At 39.0% G+C, this 26,274-nt stretch overlaps 1 protein-coding gene across 1 annotated transcript in view; it reads right to left on the reverse strand.

Moving 5' to 3' along the window:
- Positions 1-5,467: 5,467 nt before the first annotated feature.
- LOC129723298 (macoilin-1) overlaps positions 5,468-26,274 on the reverse strand; it is a 29,391-nt gene continuing 8,584 nt past the window's right edge. The window contains exons 2-8 of the mRNA XM_055677431.1: positions 10,299-10,443; positions 10,097-10,223; positions 9,906-10,032; positions 8,336-9,841; positions 7,979-8,270; positions 7,665-7,854; positions 5,468-7,600 (exon numbers count right to left, since the gene is read on the reverse strand). Of these exons, the coding sequence (XP_055533406.1) occupies positions 6,981-7,600; positions 7,665-7,854; positions 7,979-8,270; positions 8,336-9,841; positions 9,906-10,032; positions 10,097-10,223; positions 10,299-10,443 (3,007 nt within the window). The 3' untranslated portion in view covers positions 5,468-6,980. The remainder of the gene's footprint in view (positions 7,601-7,664; positions 7,855-7,978; positions 8,271-8,335; positions 9,842-9,905; positions 10,033-10,096; positions 10,224-10,298; positions 10,444-26,274) is intronic.

Consider the following 26,274-nt stretch of genomic DNA (forward strand, 5'->3'; position numbering starts at 1 on the left):
GTCTTCAAATCGTAGTGGCTTCTTAACCTGTCGTCTTGTCTTCACCGTAGTTGGTTCCTTGGTTTGCGTTGTTAGTTTATCGGCATCCTCAGCCCTTTGTACACGATTTTGCGATGCGGGTGTTTCTCGGTCCTGTGCCAAGGGCGTACTCCACTCCAAAGTTTCTTCATCTTCCTCCTCCTCGTCTTATATCGTTTCATCACACTCTGGAGACTGCAGCTTTTTAAGATGAGAGGAGTTACGTTGATATCTCTGTCCTGTAGGTGTTTCGACTAGTACAGAGTTTCCCTTCTTCTGTAATACTCGTGCTGGCTCCGAGTGAAAAGCTGCTGCCAACTTATTGGCTGGCTTTAGGTTTTTCATAAGCACTTTATCACCACTACTCAGGTGCGACTCCTTGGTTCCTTTCGCTGCATCGTAATGGACTTTGGAATTGAACTTATAAATTTTGTCATTATCTCTTAATTCTGAATCTAAACCCTGATTCGATTGAGCGAACTGTGGAATCCAGTCGCGAAACTTACGCCCAAACAGAATCTCGGTTGGTGAAAAACCTGTTCCTGGATGGCGTGTCAATGCATATACATAATTGTACTCATCCGGGTCTTTTTTCCAATCCGATCCATTGAGCTCCGCAATTCGTAGAACCTTGAGGATACTTCGATTTTGGCCCAACGTTACTCCAATTTCTCCATAAAATTACTCCATTTCTCTGCTGGAAAAGTTTCGAGCGTTATCTGTTATCATCATGTTCGGAATTCCTAGTTTCATGAATAGGGGACGCAACCTAGCAATAATGTCTAAGGTTGTGGTTTGCCGTAATATTTCGATGACTCTATAGCGGCCGTAGGGGTCAATGATTACTAATAATGATTCTCAAGAAGGTAAAGGTCCAAGCATATCGAGATGCAGAACATCCCAAGGCTTTTGGGGCAATTCTCTAATTGCCATTGGCTCTGGCGGAGATGCTTTCCCAACGATTTGACAATCCAAGCAACTTCTTACAGCTTTATCTACGTCCCTATCCATTGATGGCCATCAAACTTTTGATCTTAAACGTTGCTTCGACCGCTCGATTCCTGGATGTCCAATATGAGCTAAACGAAGCACTCGCTTTTGAAGGTTAGAAGGCACAATCAAACGCTCTCCTCATAGTATCACTCCCTGGCAACAGTACAACTCATCTTTAAACGGGGTAAACTTTTTAACTGTGTCGCTCCAACGACCGGTGTTCATGGCTTCCTTCACTTCTGTAAGCGTTGGGTCGTTCGCTGTAGATTTAGAGATCTCTTCGATGGTCAAGGCTGTAGGCTTTGCACTTTCCATAATAGCTGATATGGATGCTTCTCCAACGCAGTCGTATGAAGTGCAGTGTTTGAAGTGTGGTTACCTTGATAAGGATGTTCACTTTACCGGGCAATGTTCACTTTACCGGGTATATGTATAACTTTGAAACGAAACGACTGCAGTCGCATGGCCCACCTTTCGATCCGCGGACAGTAAACGTGCCCTGGACCAAAGATCACTTTAAGCGGCTCATGATCTGTTAACAGCAAAAACTCCATTCCTCTAAGGTAAATATGCAGTCGTTCTGTGGCCCACACCAATGCCAAAGCCTCCTTCTCGTTTTGTACGTATGACTTCTCAGCATTCGAAAGTCCCTTACTTATGTAGCAGATAACCCCTTTCACGCCTTCTTTTTCCTGTAGTAGCACAGCTCCCAAGCCTGTTGGACTAGCGTCGGCAATCAATATTGTTTGATCGTTCGGTGAATAGTATCCTAGAGCCGTCGGGTTCACCAATACATCCTTGATCTTTTTAAATGCTTCACTGTGTTCTGTTCCCCAGTGAAACTTACAATTTTTACGCAGTAGCTCACGAAGTGGAGTGGTTAAGGTTGACAGGTTCGGTATAAACCTTCCGAGATAAGTGATAGTCCCTAGAAAGCTTCGAACTTCTTCGGTAGTCGCTGGTTCTCTTAGTCTCTTAATTGCATCAACTTTGTCCCAAGCTGGCTTGAATCCGCTGTCAGAAAGGATATGTCCCATGAACACTACTTCTGATTTTCCTATTTCACATTTTTCCACATTAACTGTTATTCCAAACTCCTTCAAACGGTTCATTACTTTCCGAAGTGTCTCGTCATGGTGTTGTTTCGTACGGCCAAATAAAAGTATGTCATCAATAAATACTCGAACACTCTCTATTCCCTTCAGAACACGCTCCATTATGCTCTGGAAAACTTCGGAAGCACAGTTCATCCCGAAAGTTAACCGTTTGTAACGATAATACCCTTGGTGTGTCGCGAACGTGGTGATGAATCTAGATTTCTTTGCCAGCACAACTTGATGGAAAGCCTTGTTTAGATCAATTTTTGAAAACCATTTGCAATTGTGCAAATAGGGCACAATATCCTCAAAGGTTGGTAGTGGATAGTGTTGTGGTATTATTGCGTTTTTCGCGGCACTCATGTCCACGCATAATCGAACACTCGAAGGATTACCACCTTTTGGACTGACAACCAGGCGAGATATCCACGGTTGATCTCTCGGAGCTGATTCGAAAATATCTTGTTCGAGCAGAAGGTCAATCTCTTTTTGCACCTTCTCCTGAAGTGGAATCGGTACGAAACATTTCGTATGTTGAACTGGCTTCACCGTATCATCAATTTGAAGTGAAACCCCAAAACCTGCCACCTTACCGATTTTGTTTTCCGTATTCACCTTCCACACGTTCGTGTTAATTTTAAGGATCTGCAGTTGAGTTGCTGTATTGCAACTCAGTAGACTTACTCCTTTGTCTTTTACAACAAACACCTCCGCCACGACATTGCAATGTTTGGTTGCGATGTTGGCTGTAAATTCGCCGATGACTTGCAAATTCTTGTTTCCGTACGCTTTCAAATTTCGATTGGAGCCTTTCATTTGAGAAAGAATGTCGATTTTCTGCTTTTTCAAAAATGTCCAGGTTTTATTGTCAATCACGTTAACTCCAGCCCCTGAATCCACGACCCACTTTATTTTCACGCCACCCACGCTGCAAATTACTTTTTTTTCTTGAATATCATTCGTATTTGCTGATGCCTCCTCTCCAACTTTACGAATACGGTGATACTTTTGCTTTTTTCGATTATCATCACGTTCCTTCGTCTTGCAGCACCGCCTAAAATGCCCCTTAAACCCGCACTTCTCGCATTTCTTATCTTTGGCTGGACAACAATCATCATTGGCATAATGCCCCACTCTCCCACAACGGAAACATTCGTTTTTGGAAGTTGTCACCTTGTTGATATCCGATGACTGCTGCAATTGTCGTCGTACATTTTCGATTGTCTCGAGAGAACGTCCTTTTTTGATAATTTCCTCCAAGGTCATACCTGGCTTCGTCAATATTTTAGCTCGAAGTTCATCCGACGAACCTTTTTCAAAGATTTGTTCTGATGTTTTCATGCAGCCAATCACCATATTCGCATAAGGTCCCCTTGCTCTTTGAAGCGCAGTACAAATTTCGAAATTTTCTCATCGGGTCCTTGTTGCAAATTCCGAAAGATGTGGCGTTCTTGTGGCAAGCATTTCATCGGAAGGAAGTGCTCATCCAGCACACGAAGAGCCTATGTATAAGGGTTCGATCCAGCAGGCACTTGAGGTCCTTCTCCCTCCAAACTGTCATAGATATCTTGAACATTTTCACCAGCATAATGCAGCAGATATGCTTTTTTTCTCGAAGCAAGGGCAACATTATTAACCTCCAAAAATACTTCGAAGTTACGCTTCCACTTTTTCCATCTCGAACTGACATTAGTCGTATCCTCTGGATCAAACGGTAGTACTCCCGTTCCTGTATTCATGATAAACTTGATTCTATAGTAACTTTACGCTAAAAGCGGCTTTTTGCTTTGTACTATGCTTTCCACAAGGTTATAAGTCTAACCAGAACTGTTTATTTTGTAACTTGTCTGTTTACCGCAAAATACTGCGATTTTCGACCACGAATTTAATCAATACAAAAACCACTAAGCATTAACGGTATCCGATCCTCGATCGCCAATGTTATATTTGAAATATTAAATAAAAGTCCGAATTCAATCACGGTAACTATAAAAACCCGTTTCTTTATTCTTCCGTTTTCCTACTCCTTTTCTGGGGGCGCATCAATGCTTTTACACGTTTATTGAATCTTACACATAACACACCCGATACCTTCACACAGCACAGTACACCATCCATTCCATTCGTGGTTCTAGTAAGTTTCATTAGTTCGAAAGGAAAGCCATTCTCGTCCATAACTTTCCATAGCTCTACACGGTCGATAGTTTCGTAAGCGGCCTCAAAATCGATGAAGAGATGGTGCGTGGGGACTTGGTACTCACGACACTTTGGAGAATCTGCCGCAGCGTAAAGATTTGGTCCGTTGTCGATCGCCCATCCGCGAAACCGACCTGATAATTTCCCACAAACCTACGTGCTAGCAGCGAGACGGCGAAAGATGACCTGTGAGAGCACTTTGTAGGATGCGTTTGGAATCGTGATCGCTCAGTAGTTCTAACATTACAACTTGTCGTCCTTCCTGCATATTAGGCATATTACTCCGGTAGCTGTTTTGTGTTCCAGATCCTGACTATCAGCTGATGCAAACAGAAAGCCGGCCTAACCGGGCTCAGCTTGATAAGCTCCGCTGCAGTCGTCTTGTCCTCTGCCTCTACGCCGTTCAGGGGTTCATTGTAGTGCTGCTTCCCCCTGTCGTCCACCTCACGTTCTTAGTTTAGTTTCTTTTAGAATCTACGTGTTTCTTGAGTACGATACAGTTGCATCATTTCGACACACTCAAGCTCTTTCAGGCGGTGCTTTTTGTCCCGGAAAAGATGGGTCTGCTGTCTTCGCTTCTGTTTGTATCGACTTACGTTATGACGGGTCATTTGCTGCAGCATTCATGCTCGCGCTGCATTTTTCTCGTCTAGAATCGTTTGACACTTCTCGTCGAACTAGCCGCTACGTCGATTTTTTTCGACGAATCCAACAGCACCTTCCGCTGCGTTGTTAATGGCTGCTTTCATAGTACTCCAGCGCTCCACCAGAGGGGTTTCGGGAAACTCATCCCAAAACCCAAAAACAAATAATTAAATGAGATTCAGACTAAAAGACATCAATTGGGCGAAAAAAGTCTTTGACGGAAAACCTCTATTGTTTCCAATTGAAATTCAATCACTTGTTCATTAGATCGGGATAGTAACGGATTATCTAATGTGAAGGTTATTGGAAAATAGTTAGAGAAAGCGAGTATCATGTCACCAATTTCGGAAGCATTCTACCTGTCGATCAAGATATTGGTAATCGAAATCTATTCCGGTTATGCGCATTTGGAAATGATATCGTTCTTGCTCGTTGCACTCTTGGCAACATACCCTCACTAAAGATAACATGCATTACGTTTGAAGCGAAATCCACCCCAGAGGAGAAAAAAGCACACATTCTAGATTGCATTTCCAGTTTATTCCTATTTTCATACTTGATTTTTCGCCTTCTTCCAGTAGATGCGCCACAGTTTATTATTTCATTATTTCAAATAATTTGAATCATCATTGTTCGATTTCTTGTGTATCTGTTTATTTCAGCTTCGGTCATTATCTACAGTAAAGTTGCTGTTCAAACTTACAATCGATTGTATGTTGCTTGTTGTTGACCAAAATTAATCTCGTACTTTTAGTTTACAATCGTCCACTCGGACAGAAGTCATTTAATTCAAAACTCACACGAATATGCTGTTGTCGGTCGTAATCTCGGCGTATTCCGTTTGCTTACTTTTTTTTCATGTCACTTCGGTTGGTTATTCTAGATGAGAGATTAAACACTGCACAAATTGTATGCATCAAACGACACGGTTCTGTCGTAGGGTTATCATTTATCGTAGTAGAGGCCAGCGCAAGCGCAGCTCAAACAATGTCGATTTTTATTAACTTAGTCTCGATTACTGGATTCGGAACACTTCCGCAGTCGAATAAGTAATAAGCTCTTGCTGCTCCAGTAGTGTTTGATGACTTTAATCAGCAGATCCATTACGTTTCATAATAATCATAATAATCGTAATAATAATTGTCGGTTAACGCGAGTGATAAAAATAGGAGCTGGTTTTACTTTGCTTTGCTTTAGCTTTATCTCGTTCTTCACTATAAATAATAGGCTATAATTTTAAAAATTAAAAAAAGTTAAATCATTAATTTTAAGTAATATGAATATCACAACATTTGTTTTTTTCTTCTTCTTGTAGTTTATTTTTATTTAATTGTAATTCACTTTAACGTATCCTCCCTGCTGGACGCTGACTTCCTCAGGATGTAGATAGAGAGAAAAAGAGAGATTGGATAGAGCAGAGATAAATTCTTTGTGATGTTTGTGTCTATCTGAATTTTTCGACTTGGTTGTTTTGCTGTTTTGCATTGGATAGCAGTCGATGATAAGCAGGGTGTTTATGTAAGAATACTCTGCTTTTATGCGCGAGTTCATTAAACTATGGATAATTTGTATAATTGCAATGGTAGCAAACGTGTGGTGCAGATTAATACATATTGAATGTCGAACAAAGTTATAAGAAAAATCTAAACCAAAATAAAAATTCACAGGAAATATTTCCCTCAACAAAGCCACAGCTTGAAGTTTCTGATGAGTGTGTATAGAAAAACACAAAAGACTAGGAACATTTCGTTTGTTTGCTTTTCTAAAATAGATCTCTTCTCTAACTGGTTAAATTTCAGAGACTTGTTTGAGATCAAAGTGAAACACGTGCTCGCTCTTCGAAGTTCATGGAAAAGCTGGACCGTGTTGTTGTTGTTGTTGCTGCTGCGTTTGCAAAAGAGACTGCTGATGATGAGGGGAGGCAAACTGATTGGTACCAGAATTGCTGCTGATTAGATCGAGACTGGGAAAAGGAGAGCAACTGCCGCTGCTGCTGATCGGTAGGAATTGCTGCAATTCCATTGCTGACGGTCAGGCCTCGGCGCCACCAACCATTGACGATGCCGAGCAAGGATTATTCTTGGGAGTGTAGACAGACGCATTCGGGTCCAAACTGGAGGGACAATTGTTAGAGTTTTGCATTTGTACTATCTGGCCATTGGACGTTGTCACGGTTACGACACCGGAAGGGCCCATTGACTGATGTTGTTGTTGCTGCAGCTGTTGCTGTTGTTGTTGCTGCTGCTGCTGCTGTTGCTGTACTGATGGAGGTACCATTCCTCCACCACCTGCCATCACGTTTGCGGGGGCGCAGCCAACTGCCATAGCAGCTGAAGCGGTCGTAATAGTCGATGTCAGCACGCCCAGACTTCCTAATTGACTGATCAGCGGCGGATTGTTCATCACAATGTGTGACATTGGACTGGGCTGACCGGTCAAACCGTTCAGGGCGGATTGAGAGAGCAACTGTGGTGCATCGGAAAGTCGCATATGCGATCCACCGCCTCCGCCACCGCCACCACCACCGGATGACGAAGGTCCGTGACCGGACAGACAGAGTGCATCGTTTGGCATCGCCGGCATAACGGCTAGCAGCTGCACAATCTTTGCTTTCAAGTCTAAGACCTCTTTATCTTTAGTGCGCAGTGAACCTATAAAAGGAAGAATCGAGGATTTAAGTTGTCCGGTGGTCACTATAGTATCGAGAGGTCTCACATGTAGCAATTTCCAGCTGACGTCTAGTATCTCCGAGAGCTGAGAATAAGTCCAGCTTAACTCTCGTTTCAGCGGATAGGTTTTTCTCCAGTGTGGCATTCTTATCCTGCATGGCCGCCAGAGCCGACATAAGCACCTCAGCGCTTTGCTGGGATTCCCGATTCCGAAGTTGTACCTCAAATTTACGCATCTAGAAAAAAAAAAAAACAATATAAAAAACCAGTCGTGTGAAAGTACTTGGCAGTGTTAGACACTATTAAACATTCTTATAAAATAAATCTCGAAGCAAAGAACCGCGAAATCACTGTTCACACCTCCTGTTCGAAGTTACGATTCTGCTTCTCGGCATTATGCTTGGCATCTTCGGAGCTGATCAGTTCACAGCGCAGCTTCTGAATTTCCATTTCCAGCTGTTGGCGCTTCAGCTTGCACGGTTCCCCGCACTCCGCACGGGCTGCTTTTTCCTCCGCTTGCTTGCGATGTTTCCGCTCATTTTGCACCTGGGATTCTAGCGACTGCCGATGGCGCCGCTCATCGCACAGTCGCCGCTCCACGGTCTGCAGGTTCTGGCGCTCTTGTTGGCGCTGCACCGACAGGTCCTGGAATCTGCGAAACGAAATAAAAAAAATTCATTCAAAAAAATTTTAAACATTCTAATAAGCCACACATACTTATTTTGTAATTCGTCGTAGTCTTTCTGTTTGACCTGCAAACATGATTTCAGATTGCTGGTGGTGGCATCGTACTTCTGCCGCATATCATTCTCGTTCTGCTTTTGGTTGCTGATATCGGAACGTAATTTCTTGATATCCGCCTCCAATCGGCTGCAGGTATCACAAATTTTCATCACTGGTGGAGTTGATACCGCAGTTAGGTTTGATGCTGCGGTTGTCGACTGGCTGTTGCTACTGGAAGCGACCGACGTAGAACCGGCGACCGAACTTCCAGTGCCATTTTGAGTATTGTTCAAGACAGTGTTAGTGCTGGTTGCAGCCTGCTGTTCGTGGGGCTGCACGTGATTGTCTTTGGAAGTCATCGTTGCAGTCGACGTAGACGACGTTGTACTCGTGCTAGTCGTTGTGGATGCCGCAGCCGTTGTCGTGAGGGTGGTAATTGAAGATGCCAGAGCTAGTGTCGCTGCAAGACGAACTGCTGCCAATTGATGGTTGGAGTTCTCCTTTTGCTTAACACGGTTTTTCCTCCCAGAGCGATTAGATTTCGGTTCCGCGGGAGGATCGTTATCTATGTGGTTTTGTTGCGGCGGTTGTTGTTGCTGTTGCTGCTGGGGTTGCTGCAGATCCGCATCATAGTTCACCACGTGTCCATTCTGCTGTTGTTTGCTCCGATTGTTACCACTTTCGTGGTTTGTGCTTTCGCTGGCTTGTGTGGATTTGCTACTACTGTTGCCATTAGTTGTTTGAGAAGCTGTTGAAGAGAGATTTTCAGGTTGGGACTTTTGTCCCGATACCGACGAGTCGCAGTCTTTTTTCTCCTTTGGAGACATAGCCGCACCGTTCGTTTGTGGACTATCGGGCGATCGAGAGCTTTCCTTGGCGCTATTGCTGACGTTATTCTGTTGCTGCTGTTGATGATATGAATAACTATTGGCCTTTCCACTGAAGGAACCGGAACTTTCCTTGTCTAAACTCTTCCGCTGCAGATGTTGCTTCGAATGATTTACACCACCGTTCATCGTGCTCGTACTGCCACCACTGGGTCCATTAGAACCGTTCGCCGTTGACAGATTAGATCCTGTCCCTGCGTGTCCGTTTACTTGGCTCGTGGAAGTCGTACTGTTTTGTGACTTGCTGTGACTTTGAGCGTTCTTACTACTATGATGATGGTGGTGATTGTTGTGACCGCCACCACTGCTGTTGCTATTGTTACTATTAATATTATTATTATTACTATTGTGAAGGATTGCCGTCACGGCAAGCTCTTTCGGCTGGGAAACCGGAGACAGCTGATGATCCGTCGACTGCTGAAGCGGATCGGAACTCACGTCACTGCCAGTGACAGTACCGTTGCTTACGGTTTCGTCCTTGGGCAGAGCTTCCTGCAGCAGCTGCATGTAGAAGTCATTGTCCTTAGCCACCTCCCGTTGCTTTCGCTGCCGTATTCGATAGCCGACGTAACTCTTGAAGCCGAAACCTAGCGTTACCACTGGATAACCAATGCTGAAAGGATAAAACCGTAATGTTTGATGCGTATCGGATAAGATTACGACTAAGTAAGTTTTACCAGTGAGCCGCAAAAGGCCTGCACAAGTCTAGATGTGGTATGTTTCGGCTATCCTTCCATCGGATGGCAGCTTCGAGATATACAAATAGTATCCACAGAATGATGGTTGGCAAGCAGATCCCTTTATCTGAAAATAACAAAACTATTGGTTTTTGCCATGGGGTATGATGAACCGCTGGAAGTAATCAAACCTGTATGCCAAACATACTGCACCCAAACGTAGGTGCTAGCCGCGAAAAACAGCCATTGCACCGGGATGAAAAACAAGCACACCAGATCGGAAGTTATGGCAATGCATACGAAGAGTACCGAAAAAGCCTGTTGGAAAGGAAAAAAAATTAAGGTTACCTAAGGTCATGAACAAAACAAAAAAAAAAGACAGGGCACACTTACCAGTCCTTTGTACTTGAACGAATCATAAACTGAGCGCAGGAGCAACCAAAATGGCCACAGGAACTCGAAACGGAACTCGAGAAGGAAGTCAGCGGTGATTACGAACGCCCATAGCAGCAGGAATTTGATGTATAGCAGCGTGTTGCTGTGTGAATGAGAAGTAAAAAAAAAAACAAAACAAGATTAGAAACTGTGGATACACCTATTTTTGTTTGGAAATTAGAGCCGGCGAGTAAAATTAGAATGATTTGTGCTAATGAGCCGAAGCCAGAATGACGTTTAAAATTGATGATGATAAAACATCCCACGGTGCCCCCACAGACCGTTATTATAAAAAAATGCACCATTTGATTGGTTATGACGTCCAGAATGTCTGGTCAAAATTTCAAAATCATCGTACGGTACATTTTTGAGTAATGCCCTTTTAAAGGTTGTAAAGTACAAATAAGTGATATAAAAATGACGAAATACTTATTGTAAAGCACGTTTTTCAACCACCATTTCATGAAATAACTTGCAAAATAGTTTCTACACATTCCAAGGATTATATTTCAAGACAATAACAATTGGTGGAAAGATTTATTTGAAAATCCCACAGTGCACAGTGGTCTAAGCCCGAAAAATCGTGATCGTCCTAGATTTGACTGTGAAAAATTGATTTTATGTACTCAATGTCTTCAGCAAAATTGTTCCATAGAACAAGGCCTTACTTTTGGCGTTTTTATAATACAATAAACAATAAACAAACAATAAATGGCGTTTTTATAATACAATAAACAATAAACAATAAACAATGAACAATAAACAATAAACAATAAACAATAAACAATAAACAATAAACAAAAAAAACAAATACTCATATACGGTGGTATTTGGTCACTTCCCGCTGTTTCCAGAAACCGGAAGTCGCCAGCCTGGGTTTCAAAATGGCATTTGGAGACATTTTCTGGCCTCTGGGCGTCATCTTGGTTCCGGAAACACCAATATTAGAAACCGAAAGTTTCCATCTTAAATTAAAAGTGGCGTCTGGAGTCGAGTTTTGGCTCCTGTGCATCGACCCGATCATTTCCGGAAAACCTGGTGGCTGTTTTCCGGTGAACCTGGTCGAAATATCTGTTTAATTTGTATGAGAGACCTACCTCCCCTTCCAGAGTACAGAGGAGTGTCAAACCACCATAGAAATTTGGGTTTGATTTGTTTAAGAACCCTCAAATCCAGAAGTGAAAGGGGTGTCAAACCACCATGAAAATATTTTTTGCTCCCAAAAACCTCAACATGCCAAATTTGGTTCCATTTTATTTGATTAGTTTTTGAGTTGTGAGGACAGTCAAACCTGTTTTTGTGCGACTTTTTTTTGTGCAAAATTTATTTTGTGCGACTTTTTTTATGCGATTATTTTTTTTGTGCGACTGTTTTTGTGCGAATTTTTTTTTGTGCGGTTTATGAAAAAGGACCACTTCCGACAACATTTTCAGCCATTTATTTTTCCCAATTCTTGGAATGATTTCCAACGCATTACTATTACTATTTGTGTCAGTTTTACGTAGGAAAAGTCACGAATTGCTAGCCTACGAAGAAAAGCGGTTGAAAGGATTAGTATGTTTAAAAAGTTACGTTTATCAATCCGATGTTTTAAAATTGTTCTCATAGGTATTCTAAATCAGAATCAACAACTTTCGAGTTATTTTTAACTGAGAATTTTTTTATGCGGTCCCTATCCACCGCATAAAAAGTTTTTTTTATTGATATTGTGGAAATATTGTTTTGTAACTGCACGTGAAGTTTCAAATGATTTTTTTATGCGATTTATTTTGTGCGGTCCCTATCCCTCACACAAAAACAGGTTTGACTGTATTTGATTTTCATTTGCATGAACCCGCTCCTTCAGAAGAGGGAGGGGTGTCGAACCACCATGCTAATTTTTCTTGCTCTCAAAAACCTCAACATATCAAATTTGGTTGCATTTCTTGATTATTTCTCAAGAAGTGCAGATATTTTTTTTCATGTGTGGGAAACCCCATCCTTGCAGAAAAGGGAGGGGTGTCAAACCATTATGGACATATTTGTTACCCCTAAAAACATTCACTTGCCAAATTTGGTTCCAATTAGTTGGTTTTGGAAATTTGCGTTTCATAAGTATGGAACCCATCGCTTTCATAATAAGGAGGGGTGCCAAACCATTATGGACATATTTTTTACTTCTAAAAACATTCATATTTGTTACCCCTAAAAACATCCAAATGCCGAATTCGGTTTCATTTGCTTGATTAGTTCTTGAGTTGTGCAGAAATGTATGTTTCATTTGTATGGGACCCGTCCCTTCCAGAGGAGGGAGGGCTCTCAAATTATCGTAGGAACCTTTCTCGGCCCCAATACATACAAATTTTCACGTTGATCGATTCAGTAGTTTCCAAGTCTATTTAGATCAGACAGACAGACAGACAGACCGGACTGCATTTTTATATGTATAGATAGATAGATAGAAGATAGAAAAGATGGAAAAATAGATATTACATGAACCTTACTTAATAGTAAATTTTTTGGTCTCAACTTTTGTTTGTTGCATTTTACACGAAAGTGTTGTTCGGGAGAATTGTTAGGGCATACAAAACACACATATTTGCCAAATACCATATATCTCCAGGACTCGTCCTTACAAAGTTATATCATATTTTAGCTTATTTTTTTGATACCTCCAAGAACGTATAGGTTAAAAAGGGGCAAGTGGAGTCATGATGTCATTTCTTTTCCTTGAAGTTAAGCTGAAGTACCATGGAATGGGGTGAAATTGATCAATTTTTATAACAATTTCAAATTAACTAGCTTCTTGCACCGGACATGCAAGGGTTAACTTTGACAGGTATGTGAATCATGAAAAGGTGGCGTTTAAGGACACGTTAACATTGCCTAGTGTTGTAAGAGCAATATCTTTTGATTATTTTTTATCAAGAATTTTCAGGTGATCAATTTCATCTCATTCCACGGTACTATGAACTCCTTAAGGTTCCATTTGTCCTAATCCACCCATATTAGAGTAAGGCGAGCACAACGTGTAGAATAAAGATAAGGTGGATTGGGACGGATGGAACTTATAACTGTTTTGAGCACTCGAGCTAAACTTCGGGAAAAAGTATTGACATCATGATTCTACTTGCCTATTTTTAATATGTACGTTCCTAAAATTATCGAAAAAAATAAGCTAAAACATGCTATAACTTTGAAAGGAAAAATCTTGGAGATGTGTTGCCTTCAACAAAAAAGTGTGGTTTGTATGCCCGAATGCTTTTTTAGAACAACGTTTTCTTGTAAAATGTAACTAACAAAAAATAAGTGCAAAAAATTAAGTTTTAAGTAACTTTTACAGACAATACTCTGTAACTCTGTACCCAATGAAAATAGGAAATTTGTTTGTTCAGCAAAGATTCATCTTTTTGCACGTTCTAAAACTTTGCCGAATAGACCACTCCTCTATCTCTTAACACAAAGAAGTTAGTATTTTTGATATATGAAAACCTACTGTAACATATGCTCGCCGTACTCTAATATGGATTTGTTTGATATTAAACAAATTAAAAAAATTCTGTTTGAAGTTTAAAACGCACAATGTTCGTTAGTTTTATTTTATCGTGCATGCTTTGACGTAGAACTACGTGTTACCGCACTATATCAAGAAACATTCTGCGGAAACTAAAACCAAGGTGTAACATTGGAATGAAAGGTGAATAACAAAACACACAGTGCTTATTGTATTACCAACACTGAGCAGATTTCCAACTCCGATGTCTTAATTGACAGATAGAATATTGCAAAAGTCTGTAACATAATAATTAAAATATCTTTAGTAGCAGGGTGATATCCAAGGCACGACTGCATGATTGACGTAGGACTACTATAGTTTTATCACTATCAAAAACGTTTTGGCTGTACTGTAAGAAAAATATTAACTACTTCAATTTTATGACTTAAGGGCGCTAAAAAGTGCCGGCAAGTTTGTTAAATTTATTGTCATTTCGGATTGCCATTTATCGATGACACTGGATGATTCTTGTTCTCTTGTCATTTGTGGCACAGTTTTTTTACATTTCCAACACTTTTGCAGCTATAAAATACTCTATAACAGTCGCCAGATAGACGGATATTTCGAAACCAACTCGCCATGTTTGACCTGTCAGAAATTGAAAAATATCAATTATTTCAATTATAACATTTTGGGGCGCAATAGTGACACCGACAAGTTTGTATAATTTATCGTCATTCTGGATTGCCAATTGCCAATAACCCGAGATGATTCTGGTTGTCTTGTTATTTCTCCAGACACACTGCAAGCAAGCAAACCGCCGAGGTTCACCGGTTTCCTCTGTTGGTCCGTCCGGTATGGAAGTCTGCAATCGAATGAGCTAGTGTTGCTGCAAGTGCTTGCTGCTAATCAATCAAAATTTATTCTTTTGCTACTGTAGCAAGTGACCGGAAGATCACAGATGAAGACTATGTTTCTGCATGTTAGCTTTTATACGTGACTACTAAGAGTTATATTTCCGGTGTGTCGTTTTGCACTCGAGCGAGTAAAAATACAACTACAAATCGTTTACACAGTCTAATCCTCTGTACACTTTAGTGTCGACTGTGCTTAGTTTTAATTTTTTTATTAATTAAAATTGTGTTAATTAAAACCCAATCGTAAAATAATTTCTGATCGATTCATGCCAAAAACTCTAATAAGAAATTACTGACCACGTTTTCTATGCTCACATTGCTACATTTTCAATTTGCGCCTCTAACTTCCAGACAACCGTTGTCCTACGTCAAAAAGAATGACAATAATAGGCAAGACGAAGTCAACGCAATATCTTGATTCAGAAAATAGGAAAAATGCTGAAAAGTGTTGTACCGGAGATTGACAAAAATAACAAATAATAACAACATATGAAGTATTAGGTTGACAACAAATTGAACAAACAGAGGACATCAAATACTTCAGCTGTAATATTAAAAACCCAAATTAATCCACCTAGCGGTCAGACTCAGCCTTTCTCATTCAAACTAATTATTTGTAAATTTACATGGACGCTTCAATCCAATAAAGGAATATTCACTCTTTGGGTTCTAAAATATTGATGTTGTAATTGAAGTATAAAATATGAAATTTGACGTAATGTTAGTGCTTCAGAAATAGCGAAATAAAAGAAATGACTCTTAATTTCGAACAATTTAATCACGAGCGATACCGGGAACGTTCAAATAGTACGATACCACATCTAAATCATGTTGAGGCCATATATATTGATCAAAGCAGGTATAGTGTTGAATAGTCTTTGAATTTCTTTTCTTTCCAAAACTTTTGAACAGTATATCAAATTGTTATGTAGTTTGTTATTTGTAAGTTTGAGAGATGCTTCGATTGTATGGCACTACTTATGTTCAAATAAGTCGTGTAATACTTGAGATATTAGACTTTCGTTGTTTTAACCATTTAATACATAACGGTTGCTTGAGTTTGATTACAATCAAATGAAAAGGGAACGTATAGGGCAGCCAAACTTTGAAACCACGTGTTCAATCATAATTCATTAGTTAACCCTTAACTAGCCCGTTCATCTGATATCAATATTGTTCAATCTTTTGTGTAGTTTCTAAGATAATGAAGTATCGTGATATTCACATTTCGATACATTACAGACGAAGTTACAGTCCGATTAGAGCAAAATTCAATATGGTGTTATGAGGCAGCTAGACCTTCCATCTGACACTAATTTTATGGAAATCGGTTCTACCATTTTTGAGAAAAGTGAGTGTCCAAGTAGTCTTCGGAATATGTTTCTTTTCATAGCTGGATTTCACATTTTTAAACATAACAGGCAAAGTAATAATCCGTTTGCAAAACAAATCAATAGAGTCTTATGGGGCAAAAAGAACTTCCACATGACACTGATTTTATGAGAATCGGTCCATGTCTCTGAGAAACATGAGGAGATCAAATAGTCTCCAGAACACGTTTCTTTCCATAACTTCTGAACCACGTTTTCAATCTTCATAAAATTCAAAATTTAAGAGTTTTTTAGGTAGCTTGTTCATTTGAAACCAATTCAAATTCGGTTGTGTAGTTTCTGAGATATTGATGTTTCGTGATTTTTACATTTTGATACATAACCTCTAAACTAGAAATCAGATTACAATAAAATTCAATAGGGTCTTATAGGGCATTTAGATCTTTCGTTTGCAATTAATTTCATTGAAATCGGTTCAGTCATCTCTGAGAGAATCGAGTGAGATTGGGAGAGCGTTACACACACACATACACATACAGAAAATGCTCAGCTCGTCGAACTGAGTCGAGTGATATATACGACATTCGGCCTTTTTGAGCACATTTATACCTTTAGTTTTTTATACCTTTAGTTTTTGCAGTGATTGCTATACCTTTCTATGAGAAAGGCAAAAAGTGAAATAATAGAAATGACTTTTTATTTCAACTTCAATCCCGAGCAAGGCCGCAAACATTGAAATAGTACAATATCAAGTTTAAATGGTGTTGAGGCCACATATTTTGATCGTAGCTATAGTTTTAAACAGTCTGCGGGTTACGTTTCTTTCTATAACTTGTGAACCACATTTTTAAACATTGTGAAATTCATTTTTTAAGGGTTTAAAAGCCCATTAATTTGAATTCAACTATGTTCATAGCTTCTGAGATAAAAGAGCGATTTTCACATTTTGACGCAGCGCTAAAACTAAAAGTTTGATTACAATGAAATTCAATAGTAACCTAAGCAGCAAATAGACCCTTCATTTGACACCAAGATAAAAAGAATTGGTCACACCATCTCTAAGAAAAGTGAATGCGAAAAAAAGGTGCACATACACACGTACACACCCACACACAAACATATACACCTAGACATTCATACATGCAGAAAATGCTTGATTCGTCGAACTGAGTAGAGTAGTATATGACATTCGGCTATTTGGATCACTTTTCTACCCTTTAAATTAGCCAGTGATCGTTAGGAAAAAGTCAATATGTTTACTTTCATTATGTGATTTCACATTTTTATTAACAACGACCAAAGTTACAATCCGATTACAATGAAATTCAATAGCAACCTATGGGGCAACTAGACCTTTCATTTGACACTAATTTTGTGGAAATCGGTTCAGCCATCTCTGAGAATAATGAGTGAGTTAAAACAACCTCAGGATAACTTTTCTTTACATAACTTTTGAACCATATGTTCAATCATAACGAAATTTAATAGTTAAGGGTTCTGGAGACAGCCCGATCATTTGAAACCAGGTTTATTGAAATCGGTTTTGTGGTTTCTGAGATATTGATGTTTCGTGATTTTTACATTTTGATACATAACCTCTAAACTAAAAATCCGATTACGATGAAATTCAATAGCAACCTATGGCGCAACTAGACCTTTCATTTGCAATTAATTTCATGAAAATCGGTCCAACCATCTCTGAGAAAAGTGACACATACATACACACATACATACATACATACAGAAAATGCTCAGTTCGTCGAAAGGGGTCGAGTGGTATATGACATTCGGCCATTGGGACCATTTTTATACCTTTGGTTTTTCCAGTGATTGCTATACCTTTCTAGGAGAAAGGCAAAACAGTGAGTAAAATATTTGAAACAGATATGGCACATTGAAACAAAAAAGAATACATACGAGATATAATTAAATGCAAAAAAAAACAATGATAAATTCAATTCAACAGAGGAAAAATATGTATAAATCTTGGATATCAAATAACCGAAATTGATGAAGGGCGGTCAAAATTACGTGGCAATTTCGAATAAATACATATACTCGTAAAGCTGCGATGAGAATATGTAACCGGGGAGATCTGGAGCACGAATTGAAATTGAAAAAAATGAGACAAACAACCATGAAAGATAGGCAAATAAACTAAACTAATATAAAATTAAATTAACTGGAACGAACTGAAACCCTAGTCGAAAGTTGTGCAGAATAATCAGAATTTTTATGAATCGACGAAACTGTCATAATCGAACTATCTTCGTGATGGCACATTCCTTTTGCTGAATCTTGTAGAGAGATTAATGCCGTGCTTGTATGGAATTGGGTTTAGAGAGTAGACCTTTTGGTTTTCATGCATGTTAGGAATGTTTTGTAATTGTGGTTCAATTTCACTCAGTTTCTTGTCTCAGTTTGTTGTCAACTTTACATTGCTGATACGAAAGTTGCCTGAAACTAAGTGCACAAGTGATCCAACAAAAGCAGTAGCAGAACAAAGCTAATAATAGGGTCACAACAATCGTCGTTCGACTTGAACCAGTCTGCGATAAAGAAGGTTATCATACAGAACCACAAAGAAAGCTTAAACTTGCACGAAATGGGACCAAGAACGGCTTGCACGAGTACGCACTTATTGCGTGCTTTCCTTTTTTTTTTTTTTTTTCATTGAAGCTACAAGCCTGCTAGAGCTAAAATGAACCGCGGTGCTGGTAGACTATTATTGGCCCACTTTGAAATATTCACATCTCAGGAGGTTACATTTACCAATCTCAACGTCATAAGGACTGTTTATCGGTTATCGGGCAGTCAACATAACCAAGACGGAGCTGATGTCGTAGGCAATACATATTTTGGGGTAAAATACCGCGGTGTGGATAGCTAATGTTGTGTCATCGTTTGTTTATTATTGCAAAATTGACAAATAATGAACGCGACATTCAACTTAGCTCGAAAGGGGTTCCTTCTGTATTATTCAATCAACCCGCACGAAGACAATTTCCTCTTTCCTGCACAGTAACAGAACACCGAAATTGGCCGGTCCACGATAGAGATGGTCGGGTTTCAGGTTTTCAAACCCCGACGGGTTCGGGTTTGAAAATTTTTGAAAGTGTCGGGTACGGGTCGGGTTCGGGTTTTGTGAAAAAAATATTTTCGGGCTCGGGTTTGAAAATGTCGGGTACAAGTCGGGTTTGGGTATGAAAACCCGAAACCCGACTATAAAATCTATGAAATTTCGGGTTCGGGTCGGGTTCGGATTTCACACCTTCGAGTTCGGGTCGGGTTCGGGTTTCAAAGGAATAAAATTTTCGGGTTCGGGTTGGGTTCGAGTTTGAACGAAAAAAAAAGTTTCGGGTTCGGGTCGGCCTCGGGTTTCGACCGAAAAAAAAATCGGGTTCGGGTCGGGTACGGGTTTGAAAAACATCAAACCCGACCATCTCTAGTACACGACACATTCCGCATGACCTTGCTCCTTTTCCCTTTCACATAAATTTCTTACCAGCAGCAGCATTAGCTGGTGTTTCGACTGACGCATTAAGTATGCATTTGGGTAAGGGCAAACTGTTGCTCGTCTCAACCCGCAGCTTTGTGAAGTCCTTTTTTGTGTTTTCCCATCACCTGTCCAGCCTCCGTTGTTCCTTTCGCCTGTGGTATCCCTGCGGCAGCGATGAACACGAGCTAAAAACATCTTTATAAGGTGGTAATCTGCCGACACCTGCCGCTTACCGCATAACCGTTAATTCGAAGCCGATGTTAAAACGTTGTCTCTCCGGTGTGCGGAAAATCAGCCGCACCTTTTCTGTCCTAGACGTTTGTGCACACGGAATTGCACATTGCAGCGGCATGTGTGCACTCAATTTTAAATTGATCGAAAGCCACAGTTCGTTTCGTGTTTAACCTGGATCAACTTGACATTTGGGTTGATGAACCGGTCATCCAATTTGGAGGGATTACTAATCGCAAACTCATCTGTAATGCTTGCAACACCCTCTCAGCTTTCAGTGAAACTTTATGAGCTTGACTACCCCATAAGTAAATCTCCGTGTCGGTTTAGAAAGGGTCAAACTTTTTCAACTTTTTTCGGTAATTTAATTTAGATTTACTATTGAAAAAAAAAGGAATTAGTTTTTTCAGTGACTTTTTTTAACTATAAACATCAATTTTCTACAACTCGTCTATAAGAAAAAAATCTTAGTAAAGATGGAAGCTTTTGAATAGATTTTAACTGCTAAAACATGCACGCCGTTTTCAAAAATAAACTTTGAGCCAGATTGGTCTAAATACCTATGGAAGTCATGTGTCCCTTCAGAATCATCAGGACAATTTCGCTTGAAATTGCTAAACAACAATGTTTGAATAACTAAAACAAAACTATTGAGAAAAAAACGATAGAAAAAACTTTTTTCAAAAAGGTGTTTAAAGGGCCGTGACAGATAAATATTTGTTGTGTGTATAATTTTTTTCAAGAATTTTTTTTTTTTAATAGGGGGGGGGGGGGGGGGGAATGTTTGTAATGATTTATTTATGTACTAATATCTATTCAGAATTAGTATTGTGTGTTCTGCCACAAATGATGACATTTCAACACTATTATATATATATATTTGTACGCTTTTTTTATATTATTGAATGTTATTAGCCTTCGCAATTAGGTTAATGTAATTGTAGGAAAATTATTAAACCTACTTGTCAAGGAAAAAAGGAATAAAACAAAACTTAAAATAAACTTAAAACTATCTTACTGACTATAAAGTGAGCTAATCGTTGCAATTGAGGATTGCAACGATTTTTGTCGGAATTTGTTGATAATTTGGCTTGACATATTTTCTAATGTTTCTACATTAGTGAGCCTATGTAGCTCGTTCGTGCTAAACCAGGGAGGACGCTTTAAAATCATTTTCAAAAGTTTATTCTTAATCCTTTGAAGTGTCTTCTTCCTGGTTGTACGAAAAACTTGTCCAGATGGGAACTGCATATAACATTGCTGGCCTAAAATTTTGTTTCTAAATTAACAGTTTATTCTTGAGACAAAGTTTAGAATTCCTGTTGATAAGAGGATATAAACATTTGATATACTTATTGCACTTTGACTGGATATTTTCAATGTGCTCCTTGAAAGTAAGATTCTTATCATAAATTAGCCCTAAGTATTTAACTTGATCAGACCAATTTAAGACCACACCGTTCATCCTTATAACGTGGGTGGGTTTGAGAAATGAAACTCTTGGCTTATGAGGAAAAATAATTAACTGTGTTTTAGAAGCATTAGGGGAAATTTTCCATTTCTGCAAGTATGAAGAAAATATATCTAAACTTTTTTGTAGCCGACTGCATATAACACGAAGGCTTTTTCCTTTTGCGGAAATGCTTGTACCGTCACAAAACAGAGATTTCTCACAACCTGGTGGTAAATCAGGAAGATCAGAAGTAAAAATGTTATATAAGATTGGGCCCAAGATACTCCCCTGAGGCACACCAGCTCTAACAGGCAATCTATCAGATTTACCATTATATAGTTAACCAGAAGAGTGCGGTCAGTTAAATAACTTTGTATCATTTTTGTAAGGTAAAGCGGAAAACTGAAATTTGACATTTTACCTATTAAACCTTTATGCCAAACACTGTCGAATGCCTTTTCTATATCTAGTAGAGCTGATCCAGTCGAATAGCCGTCAGATTTATTAGTTCGAATCATATTTGTTACTCTAAGTAACTGATGAGTAGTGGAATGCCCATGGCGAAAACCAAACTGCTCATTTGCAAAAATTGAGTTCTCATTAATATGTGTTATCATTCTATTGAGAACTATTCTTTCAAAAAGTTTGCTAATAGAGCAAAGTGAACTAATTGGTCGATAACTTGATGCCTCAGCTGGATTCTTCTCGGGTTTTAAAATTGGAGTGACTTTGGCATTTTTTTCCATTTCGTAGGAAAATGTGCTAGTGCAAAGCATCTGTTAAAAATTTTTATCAAGAAATTTTTCGGGAAGTCTTTTAATAAGGATATAGAAAATCCCATCATCTCCTGGTGCTTTCATGTTTTTGAATTTTTTGAGAATAGTTCGCACCTCATTCAAGTTTGTTTCCAATACCTCTTCAGAAAGAAATTCTTGGGTGGAGATCTGATCATACTTTTGGTTTACTTCATTTTCAACAGGACTTACTACGTTCAAATTGGAGTTATGAACGCTCTCAAACTGCTGAACAAGTTTTTGAGAATTTTGTTCATTCGTTAGAAAAATGCAATCACCATCTTTAAGGACTGGAATGGGCTTCGAAGGTTTCTTAAGAACCTTCGAAAGCTTCCAGAAAGGTTTTGAATAAGGTTTTAGTTGTTCAACTTCTCTCATGAAATTCTCATTTCGCAAGAGAGTGAATCTATGTTTAATTTCCTTTTGTAATTCTTGAAAAATAATTTTCAAAGCGGGATCACGAGATCTTTGGTATTGACGTCTCCGTATGTTCTTCAAACGTATAAGAAGTTGAAGTTCACTATCAATAATTGGTGCATTAAATTTCACTCTTGCCTTAGGAACTGATAAATTCCGGGCATTGAGTATTAAGCTGCTAAAATTTTCTAATGCTCTGTCAATGTCAGCACTATTTTGTCAAATAATATCATCATTCAAATTTTCTTCGATCGTATCACGATATCTATCCCAATTAGTCTTGTGATAATTTAACACAGATCTAGTGGGATTTAAAATAGTTTCATGGGAAATAGAAAATGTTATGGGAAGATGATCAGAATCAAAGTCAGCATGAGTTAATAAATCACTGCATGAATGACTTTGATTTGTTAGTACCAAATCAATTGTAGATGGGTTCCTAATAGAAGAATAACATGTAGGACCATTTGGAAATAAAACTGAATAAAATCCAGCCGAGCAATCATTAAACAATATTTTTTCATTCGAATTGCTTTGAGCATTATTCCAAGATCGATGTTTCGCATTAAAATCACCGATGATTAAAAATTTAGATTTATTTCTTGTGAGTTTTTGCAAATCTCCCTTGAAATATTTTTTTCGCTCACCAGTGCATTGAGGCAAATACACTGCGGCTATAAATAGAATGCCAATACTTGTTTCAATTTCAATTCCCAAACTCTCGATAACTTTGGTTTCAAGATGGGGTAAAACACGATGTTTTATTCGACGGTGGATAACTATTGCAACTTCACCGGCAACATCAATTCTATCAAACCTATGAACCATGTAATTTGGGTTCTTTTTTAGTTTAATATTTGGCTTTAAAAGCGTTTCAGTCACAACTGCAATATGCACATCGTGGACTGTTAAAAAATTGAAAAATTCATCCTCTCTCGCTTTTAAAGAGCGAGCATTCCAATTTAGAAAATTTACAGCATTATTTAAAATCATTGCTGAATTTCAATTTCATAACAATATTAGTTGTAAATTTTATACCTTCTTGAACAGCCTCGTACATCGAGTTACAGTTCAACAAAACGGACATTAGCTGCAGCATGGATTGTTGTAGGTATTCAATCTTTTCTGGAGTTGGACTACCTAAATCAATACTGGCTGACTTTTCAGCACCAAACACGAATGATTTGTTACTGTTTGAATTTGAAATATTACCTGTAAGGACACTGGCATATGAACAGCCTGGTGTTGCCTGAACAGGATTTTTTGTCTGAAATTTGTTATCTGAATTTAAATTATTACCTACAGACACACCTGCTAATGAAAGTGCTGGTGATGCCTGAACGTTAAATAAAATACGTGCTTTTTCCAAACATTTCAAATTATTTACTTTGGTACGATCAAAATGTACTAAGGAATTTTCCTGGTGTATTCCAGTTTGATTAATTTTGGCATTTGCCTTTCGTTTCATCAAAATTACTTGGTTGGGAGCAAAACCAAGTGATTCTGACAAACATTCTTTAAATTCCTCAATAGTTTGGTCATTTGAAAGACCTTTTAAAACAGCCTTAAACGGTCTCTCGTTTTTGGCATCAAAAAAATAAAATTTATACATCTTTTCAGTCAAATACTGTAAAAGATGTTTATGGCCATCAAGAGATTCGGCCAAAATACGAATTTCGCCTTGGCGGCCAATTTGAAAATTAGCTTTAACATCCGACAGAAACGATGAAAGCTCTGATCGAAATGCTTTAAAATTGGCTACAAATACCACAATAGGTGGAACTTTAACCTTCTTCATAACGGCTTTATGCTCAGTATGAGAAGTTTGAATTTCTTGATCCCCAACGGAAGAAAGAATATCATACCTGTTAGTCGAAATTTCAGTGTCACTTGGAGGAGATGCCTCACGTTTCCTTGAAGCCGCATCAAAGCGAGCTTTTTTATTTTTTCCAGGCATAACTGGAAAACTTCACTACACTTTCACTTCACTCTAGAATTTAAGTAGAAATATCTCAAACCAAATTTACTCACTAAACACTCGTTAACGTTGAAAACAAATTTATTACTTAGCGTTTCAACAGGTAGTCTTTCAAGAAGATTGCCTGTTGAAAGCGAAAAACAAAATTTCAATATCTTTCGGTAGTCTAAGACTTAGCCTCGAGCTGTTGGTAAAATGCGACCGTACTGTAGGACAGTTCAAGTCGATCTGAAACCGGAAGGATTTTTTTTTCAAGCATGAAAAGTATCACTAAAACTGCTATCGACGGCTGTGTCGGTTCACCTGAAATCCCTTCATGGCAAAAAAAAGATGTTCGGCTTTCACTTTCAAACCAAGTAAAAGGTTATTTTACCAGTTGTTAGTACATACCTTCAATCGATGTACTTCTTCAAAGGCCAAACGAGCCTCCGAGTTAATCGATTAAGGCTAAGTGCAAAGAAAACTTTTGCAACTCAATCGCAAAATCGTCCGAGACTGACTAACCTTCAAATCATCTCCTGCCCCACATACGCAACAGAACGAACATGAAGAGAAGTGTGATTTAAAATGAGCACTAACTCCGAAATGGACATGAAACTTCCGCTTAAACTACACCGAATCGAAAGTATTATTATAGTTATGCAGAGTAGAAGCAAAAATAAAAGAAGATAAGCGACCGGTGAGGATATATTTCATTCCGAGCTGCCTTTTTTGCCCATTTTTTACGTGCGTAGTAGCGCCAAAAAGACGGACCCAACAGGAGCGAGACAAATGAAACGAACGATAAAACTATAGCATCAACATAAACACACGCTAACACACACACACACATACATACACCTTCTGCCGTTGCAGCCATTACGCGATCAGCCGGTTTGATTTTGGATCGGCGTTGTTTTTGCCTCGCAGTGTTACCGATATACAGGAGGCACAGGCACAATATAGATGAGGACAGGACCGCTTGACAGCCAAATGTTTTTGTGACTGTAAACGTGACATTTTTTTCTTATGTAAATAAACTTTCCTTTTGAACGAACAGTGTGACGACATTTCCCCCGCTGTGCCCCGGTTACGGCCCACGAATGCGTCATCCGAAGATGTGTACTAAAATGATAATCAGCTGAAAGTTTGGGTTTCAATTATCGACGCACGAAGTCGATCAATTGGCAATCCGAGGGTGATATTGTAAAACATGGCATAGTAATCACTCATATGCGAAGTTGCTCCGATATCGACGAATCAGTTATTGATTAAAACAAAAGCTCTGAAATAGTTAGCATCGAATTAGCACACTTTTGACGGTGACTTGTTCGCTGTGGATTACTCTTTCAGTGCTCATTCGTCGAGACACGCGAGTTCGAACAGAAGCTGAAAAACGAGAAAACAAAGCTGACTTTGCCTATCCACTTAGGGCATCCGAGTTGATCAGGAAGACACAAATCGTAGCGAATGAATCTATTAAAATTTTCTATAAAACTAGAAGAGTATTTTCATGGGAAATGATTTTCCGAAAAACTTCACCAGTTAGCCTCGAAGTACGATGCTGGTTCACACTTTAATCAAAAACATGATCAGTGTGATTCGTAAGACACGGAACGAATAATCTGGTATGCCGGTATGTAGCCGTAGTATAACCTTGACTTTTATCAACCGGTTGACTTGAGTAGACATGTTTGTTTGCAATTTCTGTTGTCATTTGGGCGATTGTTTTTGCATATTTTTGTAAAATTTTAGTAGGTTTCTGGACTTCATTTTCTAGATCCAGTTTTCAGATCAACCGACACGAATTATATACCGGCTGATAGAGAAATCGGATTTTAGTGCGGAAACTCGTCTGAT

This window comes from Wyeomyia smithii, chromosome 2, assembly GCF_029784165.1.
Source record: "Wyeomyia smithii strain HCP4-BCI-WySm-NY-G18 chromosome 2, ASM2978416v1, whole genome shotgun sequence".
NCBI lineage: Eukaryota > Metazoa > Arthropoda > Insecta > Diptera > Culicidae > Wyeomyia > Wyeomyia smithii.